Source organism: Calypte anna, chromosome 8, assembly GCF_003957555.1.
Source record: "Calypte anna isolate BGI_N300 chromosome 8, bCalAnn1_v1.p, whole genome shotgun sequence".
In the NCBI taxonomy this organism is placed as follows: domain Eukaryota; kingdom Metazoa; phylum Chordata; class Aves; order Apodiformes; family Trochilidae; genus Calypte; species Calypte anna.
In genome coordinates, this window is record NC_044254.1 from 21561289 (window position 1) to 21575494 (window position 14206).

General features: G+C 38.1%; 1 protein-coding gene across 1 annotated transcript in view; it reads right to left on the bottom strand.

Annotated features, from left to right (window-relative positions):
* Positions 1-14206, bottom strand: part of GPBP1L1 (GC-rich promoter binding protein 1 like 1) — a 30615-nt gene that overhangs the window by 4278 nt on the left and 12131 nt on the right. Inside the window, exons 2-8 of the mRNA XM_030454809.1 lie at positions 11551-12452; positions 10613-10727; positions 9269-9398; positions 8628-8911; positions 5889-5961; positions 4563-4756; positions 1913-2053 (exon numbers count right to left, since the gene is read on the bottom strand). Coding sequence (XP_030310669.1) covers positions 1913-2053; positions 4563-4756; positions 5889-5961; positions 8628-8911; positions 9269-9398; positions 10613-10672 — 882 coding nt within the window. The 5' untranslated portion in view covers positions 10673-10727; positions 11551-12452. The remainder of the gene's footprint in view (positions 1-1912; positions 2054-4562; positions 4757-5888; positions 5962-8627; positions 8912-9268; positions 9399-10612; positions 10728-11550; positions 12453-14206) is intronic.

A 14206-nucleotide genomic window follows, 5' to 3' on the forward strand; every position in this document is an offset into this window, starting at 1 on the left:
TTACAGATTTTGCCTAATTCAACACAGTAAGGAACTAAAGAGCAATTTTAAGACATACCAAATGGCTGTGAATATTAGGATAAAAGATTGCATAGTACTGAAATTAAAGCTCTCAACATGGTTATTAGTGTGACTGCAGTGACAGAACATAATAATAAACAAAGAAGACTGAAAATTAGATGTCTTAGTTATTTGGAAAACTCTACTAAAGCACCTGAGCTCTTTACTCAAAGCAGCCATTTCAATGGCACTGCAGAGAACTGCTGAGGTACTAAAACTTGATTTGTAGAAATAAGGCAAAAACAGTTAAAGCTAAGGTTTAGAAACAAGAGTCCTGAAGGAGAAGTGAATTTTTACTCAATTTGGATTTTATTCATAACTTTCTGCAGAAGCCTTTACAACATTAAGAGATTGTTACATAGAGGCACAGAAGTAATCATTTTTTGGCATCTTTCTAAATGCAGGTTTAACCTTTTGGCTGAACCATCTCTCAGATTTAGTTTTTTTTAAAGAGAGGCACTGTGCATAGTATCAGATTTCTTCAGGTATCAGTTTGCTTAACAGGGGTGGCTACTCTTAACAGAAATCATTCTGTATAATTCAAGAATTCAGACTATCTGTTAATTTGGCTTAGACTTCCTCATGGGGCCATAGTGCCAGTGCTAGCTGTCAACACACTGTGGTCTCTTATGAACAAAGGTGCTACTTCTAACACTTCTGCAAGAGTAGCATTATTCCCATTTCAGAAATAAAAAGCCTGTGGTAGACCCATGGAGCTAAGATTGTGCCAGTATTTGCTGGCCATGGTTCTGTGTTTTCATACTGCATATCTCCAATAGATTCTAAAAAAACCACATTACTAGTGTCCATTTTTATCCATTTTTAAACCTTTTTAGTTGATTAACTCTGTTAATACAAGAAATATTAAAGGAAGTACTGCTTGTTCTGGAGAAAATCCAGATGCCTACTCCTGCTGCCAGGTCAATACCTGACATCTTTGCTGACTAAAGTTTCACTCAAGACCTTCTGGCATGGGGAGGAGGAATAAAACAATGCAGACCACTTTCATTATTACAGCATGATATGAAGTGAATGCCTCAGGAGCTACTTGGAGGTGAAAGCTTGTTTATGTTTACATTACTTATGCTGTGAGGTGTCAATACTGTGCTGTGCACTAAACAGGAAAGCTGCCAGCACAAAGGACAGACAAAAAGAAGGTAAGGAAAGGCACACAGAGTAAGATCTGTTTGTCAAAGTGTCAGTTGGATGACTGTTAACTATTATTATTTTTAATAACTGCTTATTCAGTGTCCTGCTAAGCTTTGTGGAATTTAACAGCATTTTGTACATTAACTATGAAGTGTTTTTAAATACTGGTCAAAATATGTCTTGTCACAGCTGAAAGTGTTAACGGATTCATATGCAAGATTATTTCCATATTTCAAAACAAAAGTGGAGGTTAATCAGTTTCCACCTCACCTCCTTCCATCACCAAAATTAAAACAAGACACTGCAGCTGAAGACACATCTACACATCTAATTAAAGGCCCTCAGCCCACTCAGAGATCACACTGCTTTTGCTGCTGTTCTCTTAAAGAAATGAGACAGGTAACCCTTTCTCTACACCACCAAGTCTATGTGTGTCTAGTTATGCAACAGTATTTAAAACATCAGTATATTTTTTGAATATTGGAGGGAAATGCTAATGCATTTCGACAAACACCAAGTAAACTACATTTTTATTACTCTGTGTATCTGGGATATGGCAGAATGTGCTAATAACATACAAGTGAGTCATTCTTCAAGGTTGCAAAGCTAGGCATGCAATGTACAGAGAGGACTTTATCATGTTTAAGCTATAGTAGATGACAATGATAAAAGCTCCCACCCTATCTCAAACTCAACCCCTTACCTCTTTGGGAGAGGTGAGGGCTGAGCTACTCGCCAGTACCGCTGGTTTGGTTACAGACACTGGACTGGTGAAGGCAGAGTCACGGCTGGAGGAAAGTGAGCCTGGTTTATGTTCATTTCTGTTGGCTTTCCATGGACTTGGCTATATTGGAGAGTACAAAATACAGGACAGTAAAAATAAGGCACAAAGGGTTCCTTGCAAATAATAACACAAAAATAAACAGTATGTTGGCTGTTATACAGATTTTTTCCCCTCTCCAAGAACAGTCTCAACAAATTTCCCTTGATACCCACACTACTTTTCCCCATCTTCTGTTTTCTCCAAACCACATAGTTCTGCTTCATGGACACCACCCTCCAGTAAAACACCACTAGAGCTCAAAGAAAAAAAATCTATCACTGCTCTTCATTAGCTAGACTCACCACCAAGTAATGGAATTCATGTTACAGATAGAAAGAAAAAAATGCTAATTAAATTCACATTTCATATGGGAACAGTGTGCCACAGAGAAAGGGTTTGCATCAGTTGACAGTAACTTCCCCTGTGCAAGGAAGCAGCTCTGATTGCACTGCTGTTAAATCACTTGTACTGATTTAGCAACAACATAAGAAAAACAAGAACAAGAAAAAAGAAAAGGAGCAGTCAGTTCATTAAAGTTGATGAGTACTTGCTGTTTTGCTCTAGATACTCTCTGCAGTACCCCTTCAAACACACTACTGATTTGGCTGAAAAGCAAAGACTTCAAGATAAGTTATTGTTACTTGGAATGTTATTCTTGAGTCTTTCTTATCAACCAAGGACAAACACTGTGAAATGAAAGTCCATACAAAAAGGATCCTAACAAGAAACTATCAAGTAGCATGACAAATGCACTTGTTCAAGCATCAAAACATACTGGTTCCTTTTACCCCTTAGAATTCTGAAGCCTACTTTTAAGTCCCTAGCACATAACTCATGGAAAAGAGAGTTAAATCTGAGATGCAACATATCTTTGCCTTCTGTGAGCAATGCCAGCAGAAGCTGTTATATTTCAGTATGTTCTAACTCTGCATTGGGCTATTTTATTAATTTTAAAACAAATAAAGCAGTAGGGGAGGCCATCAGCACTACTCTTACACTTCAACTTAGAAACAAAAGCAGTCCATATCACTCAAGAGTTCGTTCAGCATTCACAGCACTCATTTCAAACATGCTCTTAGAACCCAGAAAATATCTCAATAAGTGCAACATCGCCTGGTACTAAAAAGAGAGTGCAAATTATTATGACAAAAAGTCTCCACAGACTGAGTGGTTGCAGATATCCAGCTCTCGGATGCTGACTGCTGTTCTCCCAGCTTCCACAAAGGGGCATCTTAGACAAAACCAAAGACCACTACCAAAACCAAAACCCTACCACTTTCTCAAGGAGGCCGCTGGATTCAGGCAGAATCCAATCAAAATCCAATCCTATCAAAAGGAATCGTTTGCAGATTATGGATTGCTCGACTGTGAACAATTAGCCAAGAAAGAACAGATTTGTTTCACTGCCACCACTTCTTTTCCTTTCAGTACCACTTGGTACAACTTAAAAAGAACATTTTTCATTCATTTTGCCTGTGACAGCTTTCCAATACTGCTGACCTTGTCTAATGGAATGTTTTTAGCCCTCTACTGTTTTAGACACTGCAATTTCTGTACAACTTCAGTCTTCAGAATAATGCATCCTACCTACCATCGCTGCTTTATGCCTGCACCTTTAAAAAAAGACATCAGGCACAGTTTTTCTGCCTAAAGATAAGTTGATCTCCCACCTTTTAGCTTGCTAATGGTCACCATTCATTATCAAAAGCTCTGTTGATGACACCAGCAGATAATCTGATAACGATTTGAACCATTAGGATTTTCCTGTAGTTGACAGAATTTGGTAGGAATTAAGAAAAATATACAAAAGCGAAAGGAGCTCTAAAATTGCTGTCTTCTAATTATATAGAAGATTTCTTCTTTCTGAATGGCACAGCCATTATTAATAACTAATACATTTTAAACTTAAAATATTTGGACACCTTTTTAAAAAACAACCAAACTAATAATTTTCTGTAGCTTCTTTAACACTTTCGCTATCATATTAACAAGGTTTCTGTGCCATCTATACGTGTAGAATCTCTGGAAAAATGGGTAAGAATAAAGCTTAGGACTAAGCAATGAAAAAAACCTGCTTGTTTTTTTCAACACTTCCACTCCTTTCAGTAAAAGAACTATACCACAACTCATTACTTTTCTACCCCTTCTTTAACGCTCAACTAAATTAAGAGTTTAGCTGCAGGATGTTACAATCTAATCTGATCTTGGCCTCAATTGTGTTTTAAACACAAAGTATTGTAACCCAATAAAGATTTCTCAAGGTAATCACATGCACAACACAGCACACATTCGGCTTCCCTAGCATTGCTTGTTTTGTCTAATTAAGATAAGGACTTGTCTAACCCATGAGAACACACCCAAACAGACATCAGTGTAACTCAGTCTTCTGTACTGGCAGACCAAGTGGCATTTTAACAGGGAAAAAAAAAAATCCAGTAGAAGACCTCTATGTAAAGGCCACTACACCAGAAACTACTGGATTCCATCTCCTCCTACTTGTCCCAAGTTCACTTAGTTGGAAACTTTGTACCTTGGAAGGTGGAGCTGCAGGCTTAGGAACCAGATTTTTGTAGACACTTGGGACAATGGTGGTGGCTTTGTTGCCATTTGCCAGGTGAGAAACAGGCGATGTAAATGCAGCTGAGAAGGCGGCAGCAGGATCCTCTTTTGAAACCTTTTTGATGACCAGCATCTTGGTAGGTTGCTTGGCACTAGGGGGGTTTTCTGTAAATATAAAAGGAGAAAGATTTTGAAACACAAATGTTCTGTTTCATAACAGAATATTCAGTATATTCCTATAATTTGTTCCCTCTCAAACTTACATACTACACATCTGATTCTCAGACTGCTATCATCTGTTCTTTTGTTTCAGTTTTGAGCATAGATACTGGGTAAAGATGTCAAAGTCCAATCTCTGAAGGGAAAAACCTACAGTGACATCAGCTAACATCCTCCTGTTCACCATACTACAGGAATCAGAACAGATATTAGTGTTTTTTTAAGCAATCATGGATCAGCTTTGTCAACAACACAGCAAAAATAATTTGCATAACTTTTGAGGTATTAGGCAGAGTGCTTTTACAAACCAGCACAACTGATATTTAAGGCCAAATCACATTTGCAGAAGCAGAATAATTTAACAGTAATAGTATAAAAAGTTAAGACCTATAAATGGTAGTTGTCCTGATTTTTTGTGTTTGAACAAAATCTACCTGACAAACATTCAACAATCTCCTATTATATACAATCTCCTATTATAGCAAGGCATGGTTTAGAATTCTTTATTTATACTGTTTATGATACCTAACCCAAATAATCTAGGTGCATTTTAACTAGAGATTAACCTGCACTTGCTAGGACTGGTACCTTGTTTCCCTCAAATTTTTTTAGAGATTTAGATATGAATATCACATTGCAATCACAAGCAAGCCTGTTCTGAATTAAAAAAAAAAAAACAAATAAATCCAAACCACAGAATTATGACAGTTTTGCTGTACTTCTAATATAAGCATGCTGAGTCAGGAACTAATGTCTAGGTTTACTCAAACCTGCTCTGCTCTTCAAGCGATGACTTCATGAAATTGTAAATGCAATAAGGAAGCAAATGCAGAACGGTGACATTACTGCCACCAGCAGGTTCTTTATAGCAAGACAAGCACCGTTTCCAGTAGACAAGAATGCCAAGAGATCAGTGAAGACTGGGGGAGGAAAACAACAAACGAGAGAAAGCTGCAAACTGTCTGGTTCACTTAAGGTCTTTAAAATCTTTTTATAGTGGAAAAAGCCTAAATTTTAAACATCTGTTACAACTTTCTGGCTCAGCATTCTGTACAGCAATGTAAAAACCTTTGCCTACCCCATACTCCAGAAGGTGTTCCTAAAGGTTTGTTCTGGTTGTTGTGTCTTCCAGCTTCCGGATTCAAAGATGGCTGTAAATAGACAATGCAAACAAATGTATTGTTATATTCCATACAATAAATACATTTCAATATTAACATAACTTTATGCTTCTGGGAACTCAGAACACAGACTGATTTGTCTGAACAGTACCTGAATTACAAGAGTACGCTTTCTCACAAGTCATCTAAAAACCAAGCTTCTCCTTGGCTTTTGCTGTATTTCCAACAGAACTATCAGACTGTACAGGAGAGGCCCTTTACTATACAACTGAGTAGATCCTACTAACCAACTCATACAAAAGATTTAGGTATTTAATCAGCAGCTCAAAATATAAACCAGAACCTACCTCATGTATATGAAGACTCAAGTCTCATTTCCCAAATATTTTTATATTATAATAAAAAAAAGCAATACTAGGATTCTAATGTAAAGTAATAAAGAATACATAAACATCTACTGACAAAAAAAGCAACATGTAAATTTATGTGAAGCTTCAGAGTCCACCATACAGAAAAATACTGCATGCAGACCTGCCTTTGATTAGCCATCAGAATTCAGTTTAGTGGAACAACTAAGGATGTGTCCAAGCTCAAAGCAGAGTACAGAAAACCTAAGTGTTCAGTGGGGTTTCTGATCAGCTATTCTTCTCCCCCCATCCCAAATAACTTCAGTTCAAAGCCATCTTTTTCTCCTTTTTAATGAATTCTTCATATGTTAGTTACTATGACAATAGCATAAGTCTCTAATAATGAGCTTCTGAAATAGCAGGCATTCCTGTTCTATATGAGTTAGGAAAAAACGTCACACCATAACCATAGCATAAATTCCTGCCTCAGATCCCAGAAATTCCTGTTTCAGAGCTTCATTTTTTAGTTACAGGTCAATTTTATAGCAGAGGTGCTCACACCACAGAACTCAGGCTAACAGACTGTTTTGCAGAGCTTTCAGGAAAGTGTTGCCATCATCAGTCACACAGGCCTAGCAGCTGTATACTTCACCACAGTATACATTACTTTCACCACTATGGCAAAGACAATACAGGAGTTTCTTTAGTAAAGCTTGCTGCTAGACACTGTAGTATTATAATCTTAAAAAAAACAAGAAAGGGGGAAAGTAGTTAGACATGTAGAAACAGAAAAAACAGAAGAAACAGACGTATAATTTGCGTAAAGCACTCATCAAGGAACTGAAGAAGGGAGTGAAGCAATAAATGTAAGAAAGATCTAGACTGAGATTGATTACAACACTGCACAGCCACAACTGTTACAACAATCTTCCCTATTTCAGCAAGCTTATAGAAATATTGAATTCAGTACTGAGAAATTAAATTAGCAGAAATCTGCACACAGCTTGATCACTGCCCTCCAGATGTTGACCACCCTATGAGGCAGGGTACCACTCCTAACCAGAGCAGTTTAACACAAGCAGCAACCACTCCCCAGGGACTTCACTGAAAATAACCCTTAAGGAAGCTTAACTGGCTTCTGTGGCAAGTTAAGTAGAGATCCTAGAAGCAGCTGTGTGGCATTCATGTATTTCACTCCAGCTCCTAACTTCCTAAATAGAAGTGGTGCCATCTAACTGCCCTATCAACTTCAGCTGTTAAGTCTACCAAAGAAAAAAGCTAAATAAGACAGCAAAAAGCTCAAAATTGATACACACAAGAGTGCACACTATCACCAGGAACTCTCATTACTGGAGGCAGCAATGGCTTTAGAACTGAAGATGAAGTCATAGGAATTTCATCAGGTGAAGGGACTGAGTTACTAGAACCTTACAGACAACACTGACCTCATTACACTGGTCAAGAGGAGCCTAGAGGAAGCAATGAACAACATACAAAAAGCAAAATACATGGTCTGATAATAATAAAAGCCTCATCAGGGGCCAGAAAAAAAATTAGGACTGGAAAGAAAGCAGAAAAGGTGCACATATAGCCAAGCAATACCATTAAGGAATGAGCATGGTAAGGACAAAAGCTGTAACTACAAGAACTATTTGGTAAAGCTTGAAAACTTGAAGATATTCCAGTGAAAATAGAGCCAAGACATAAGATACTATTGTACTGACAGTACCATGTGATTCAGAATGCTGGATAAGAATAAACTTGATGAACTGGAGATACTGATGGAAGAAGTGTCTCAAGAAACCCTGATCCACTCAAAGACAGGAAAGCATCTCTGATTATAAATACTATTCTAGAAGATTCAAGACAGTTGGCTGTAAAGGTCTGAGCAAGTATGAACAAGCCTGTACTAGAATGCCAACAGGCATTCTGTTCTAGAAACAGGCAGACTAAAGATAAGCTGAATAGCTGTACTTAGGAGCTAAAAAAGGGTTTGTAAACAAAGCCACAAAGTCAGTACAACTACTCTTCTTGCGGCAGACCGAAGTGTCACCTTATGGGTTTCTCTGAAGATCTGGTTTGTGTGTTAGAATTCTGTCTTCATTTCACAATAACCATTTTGCAAAACATAGTACTATGCCAAAACCAACAAGTCATCAAGTCCTAAGGACTCTGGGTACCAGTTAGCATCCTGTCAGTACTGGAATGATTTTGTAAAATCTGTTGTGATCTCAAACACGGAATGGAATGAAACTCTAGATCTTCGCCACCTATCAGTACTACTAAAAATGAGATCCAAAAAGCTGCTTTCTCACAGCTGCCACTTCTAGTGAGAAGCTACACACTTACAAAGTCTTCTTCTTCAAATTGCAACTGCTCTTTATCTTCTTTCTTCTCCTCCCTGGATTCAACAGGCAGTTTTTCTTGAAAGGCGGAACTTTTTCGAGAATGGAAGTTGCCATTCCAGTGGCGATGAACTCCAGTTCCTCCTCCACCACGCTGGTTCACACCATCATGGCCCCGTGAGGAACCATGCCAGCCAGGCTGACTGCCAGAAAGCCCAACATGACCTCCTTTAGAAACACCAGAATCCACAGAATCATGGCGGAGAAGGGATGGCTGATGCCAGCAGTCTAAACAAAAGGAGATAAGTATGCAAATAAAAAAGTCAACACAGTGTGCAGGATACTGAAAATATCAGGTTGTTTTTCTTGTTAAGTCAGTGTTCACTAAGTAACTAGGCTGAACTTATTAAGCTGCTGTGTGATTGTATCAGAAAACAAACCAAGCTACACAATACACATACAGCTACCACGCAAACCCCTTAGGCCTGAGCACATGGCATGGAAGTAGATAACACAGGTTTCTTACAGGAGGCTTTGAAAAGGTACTGTTTGGGAAAACGTTGTTTATATTCTGCAGAATTCTTCATTCTGTAGAATATTCCAAAATGTCTGGTCTCAGGCTGCATTATGAGCCTTCCTACTCACCTCCCGCAGTTCGGAGGGGCCCATTATTGAAAAATCCATCAGAGGAGTTGTGTCTCCTACGGCTCACCCCAAAGCGGCCCTCGCCCCGTGGAAGATGCTCTCCATGTTTCTCAAAGGTAGTTGCAGGGGACTGCAGAAAGTAAAAAGTGATGTAATGAAGCATTCATTAGGGCATTCCAGGAGCCTGTCAGTTCAACAGTTACATTTTGATATCAGAAAAAAAAACAAAAACCCAGAAAAAAACCCACACCCAACAACCCCAAATCCCATGTTCCTGTGCTAGTTTTAAATACACCATCCATATTTGCTTTGCTTAGCTGACAGTGTCAACAGTCACATGAACCTGATCAGAATGGCACACAAATCCTCAGATCCTACTCAGACAGAACCTAAAACACGAATCCTACAGGCAGTCTCTGTAATTACATACTTTCATTAAAGAAATTCAATCATACACAGGTACTCCTGAAGACAGAAATGGAGGGTCCAATCAGTCTGAGTAGAATTCTGAGGTACTCAAGTTAAAGCACTTTTGGACTGAAACAACTATGATGCTGTAGATAACAATGTTTCTAGCATTAAGATTTCAAAGAATCTTTTATTCCTCACTTTCCCCAATTTATATATAAAAAAAGGCTTGTTTTAAATTGATCAAATATCCTGAAATTACTTTTATATCCTTATACTTAAGCATGAAGATGAAATCTGCATTCTTTCTTGTTCATCAATGTTAACCATTGTAATCTGGTTGCCTATTAAAGTGTTTTTCTCCACTGCCATGCACAAGTAACACAAATTGCTAAACAACCAAAACAGACTTCCTGGGTCAACCTAAACTTCATCTGGAACCAGTTTTAAATAGACACTGACAGGCAAACTGCCCTCATTTTAGGGTTGCAAGAAACTAATGAGTATTTCTGAGTTTGGAGTTAAGAGCTCAAGGGCTTATTATCAATCTCCTACTCAGCAAAGGTCAGATTACTTTCATAAATCAAATGCAAATTATATCCTGAATTGCAACTAAGTGGCAGCTCAAGTCTTGACCCCCACAGATTTAGGGCCATTTCTTTAAAGATTTTCTACTTGGAATGTCACTGAAGTCTCAACACAGACACTGAACTACTTCCATGTCAAAACACAAAGATTGCTTCACCTCTGAAATAAAAGTGATACATTTGTTGAAACAAGAACAAAAATGATTTTCAACTAAATTTCCAAAAGCCTTCTTTAAAAACACAAAAATAGTTAAAATTAAAAATTTTAAGTTCAACAAAACACTGGGGCAACTTTTTGCTCTTTATTATTGTCCTAGATGTAAAAGGAGGAAATCTGTGTTAATGATACCTTGGTTGACTGTGGTGTTGAGAAGTTAAGCCAGGCAGGAACAAAGTCATGCTGCGCCATTTAGGTCCAGTGTCTCCCTTCAACAAAATGAGGCATCAAACCTCATGGCCAGGATCTGTAAATGAAAAGAACATTCCCTGACATTTTTTCCAAACTGAAATATAGTAATACAATTTATCTCCCACACCTTGGCCTTTCCAAATGAATGGGAAAAGTGCTGTACTTTTTCTTACTACACTTAAGCATTTTTTATTTCCTGCTGACTTTGTTGCTATAACCAAAACAGGTAAGAACTTAAACATTAGCAGTTACTTCCTGTTTACAATTAACACACCCATAAAGTTCATGACAGAATGGGTGTGGAGGTGGGAAGAGAATAAGCAGCATACAAAAGCCATACAATGCACAGACATGTAAAATCAAGACATTACAGCATTTTGGGTGGTTTTCTTCACTGCACTCCTCATTGTCTCAGTCTGCAAAGGGGTGATCACTGCATGTTTTATTCCAGAGGCCACACCAGTGATCATGACAATGACCTGCAAAACTATCATATAATAACTCCTGCACCCCCAACTTAAAATCCTGTCCAGATCCTCCAACTTCCATGCACCAGGGAATATCCTATGTCAAAACTCCTTTCATAGCTAAAAAACCAAATGGTTAGGAACAGAGCACAAGCTGGCTAAAGGATCTTAATCGAAGTTTAACTCAAGACCAATTGAGGCTTCTCACTAAGGAATGGGAAGTGCAATTATTCCTCCCAACAAGACACAGCAATTTCCACTACTCAAAACAATGAATATTCCAGTATTGCTCTGTATAACTGAATTCTGCTTTTTTGTGAAAGCTTTTTCAGTTTACTGCTTTGCTTTGTTTTTCAACTGTAGTTTGTCAACACGATATAAGCAATGAAAAAAGTATATATGATCACTTACCTGAGTTTGGCCTCTATAGTTCAATGTCCTCAGTTTCTGTGCTTCACTGACTTTTGGGTTCCTTTCTTCTCCAGTATGCTGTAAGGCCAGCCTTGAGGCAATAGTGCGTCTCAAAGCTGAGCACGAGAGGCCGCACTTCGTGCCAACTGTGCCCTTCACCCCCTCAGCTGCTCATTTTAACCTCTCTTTGCACTCTCACTACAAAAAAAAATACCTAAGAAGGTAATTTATATTTAAAAAAAGCCACGACCACGTTCACCTCATTAAATTTCCTCTGGTCGTGGTAGTACTGAAGTCAGCCTTTACATTACAAAAAGGTTTGTCAACCCTGCATGACAACATTCAGAGCAACACCATGGTTAATACTGAACAGATACACTCAAGTCTGCTGGATAATTCATGATCTGCAGCAGATCAACCTGTACACTCTGGAAAAAGGACAATGTTACATAAAAATGTTTGCTCCAAATGCTGAGATCTAAACAAGAAGAATCAGCCCAAGTGCTCTTAAAATATAAACTTCATTTTTATCACATACATCTGCTAAAAAAAGGTATAGTATTTAAAAAAATGAATGTTAGGATATACTCTGGTCTTCACGTAACTCAGTTAATGCTCCAGAGAGCTAAGCACTACTTGATACAAAGCTCAAAAGCAGGCACAAATGTTTATCTCCCTGTTTTTCACCATTTACATGCTGAAACATAGGTCACACCAACAAAAAAACGCCAGGTCCAAAAATAACCTCCTCTACCCTACTCTACTCTAGTTTTTTTGTAGACCGGGTGCTGCTTTTAAAGGGACACAATTTTTTCCACAAGAGCTTCTTGTTCTATAGTGAAGAATTCACTTCTGGGTCATAGTCCTCTTCCATCAAAGAGGTGAGACAGGAACTGTAGTCACTATAAAAAACAAACAAAACTCCATCAAATACAAGTGACATAAACAAAGAATAACAGAAAATGAGCAGCTATAATGCAAGTAAGAAAGGCTATTTGATAAATACCAAACCTGAAATAATATAATTTTTTTTAAAAAAAGGTCCCTGGAAAGGGTATTTTTGCTTTCAAATAACCACTTCCCAGATTTATTTTTACAAAAGGGCAATACAACCAAGCTGAATCAAAATAAAAGGAAGAATGGAGAAACTCCATGCAGCTGATGGGGGGGGGGGATTCCACACTTCATGGCAATTTTTACACCTGCTGCTAAATTAATGACAAGACTCTAGGCCACAGGTAGGCTTTGTCATTCCAAACCTCTTGCCTTTTCTCTGTGCCCATATCATTCCTCACCTGCTCCAATACAGCCAGACTCCCTTCTCAGGACACTAATGGTACTGATACATCCAGTATTTCTTTAACTCCTCCACATGAAATACCAACAACAAAGGTTTTACCTAACCAGAAGCAAACAGATAGGTTTACTACTCCTGGAACACCTGAAAAATATTGTTACTGTTTTGATGCCATCAGCTGTTTCTGAGGATCCCTTTAGGTGTGTTGCATTATGCTTTTAAATTTTCCTTATTTGGACCTGATGCCATTCTTTGATCGATTTTAGGGTTTGTTCCACTTGTGATGCTATTCTTTAAAAAAAAATAATTTCACATGCTTAAAGCGTTTAAGATGGTTTTGAGAGAGACTCAAAACACACACAGGAAGTAGTAAAAGAATCATCACCTCTTAATCCTCTGGGTCACTCTCTTTATTAAGCTCTTATTTTCATGTAATTTTTTTTTTCCTTCTGGAACTAGATTACATTATTGTAGGGGAGTTTGGAAAGAGGAAAACGTTTTTTGCACCTAAGTTGTAGCCACGATCACATTTCTGGAGGCACAATAACAAGGAGCCTACAAACTACCAGTGAGGATGAGACTAAAACAGAGCAGACATGGCCATACCCAAAACTGACCCAGGAACTTCCCAAGCGTCCCACCCAGAACCACAAGCTAGTAAGTACCACACACTGCAAAACCCAGAAGTGCTAACCTATCAACACCTGGTTTTATATTAAAGGGTAATTTTTCAGTGTGTAGAGAGACGTGCAGGAACATCTGCTGCAGACAGAACAGTCTTCCCACCATGCTGAACTCAGCACAGATACAGAACTCCTTTAGATGTGACCTTCTGAGGCTGCTAACAAATGTTTGAGTAGAAAGTAGAAGATAAACCAGGAACAAATTTAATGTAGTTGACAGTACTTAATTACCTTCTGAATAAATATGCTTTTCAGAACAAACTGTATAGAAATTAAGCCATGTCAAACTATTGACAGAAGTCACATAATTTAAGAAGCTTATTTACTGAGTCTTGAGAATGACTCACAGCAATGTGAGAAACAGACCTAAACAGAGCAAAGCCCATGCAGAACTCTTCTATGGATTTAAGGATATCTAAATAAACAAACACCACAGAATTACAGTTTTGAAGCAGGAACTGGATCTCAATATGCAACAAAACTAAAACCTCTGCAGAAGTACAATACCCAGGTTTCACTTCAGAAAAGAGGCTCCCAGTGCTTTTGGAAAAGGAAATCACATCAACAGTTTTCAAAACTACAACCATTAATATAAAAATATTTTGCAGGAGATTCAGGTCTCCTAACCTGCTACTTCAATATTGTTGATATCAGTGACCAAAGCACTTCATTAAGG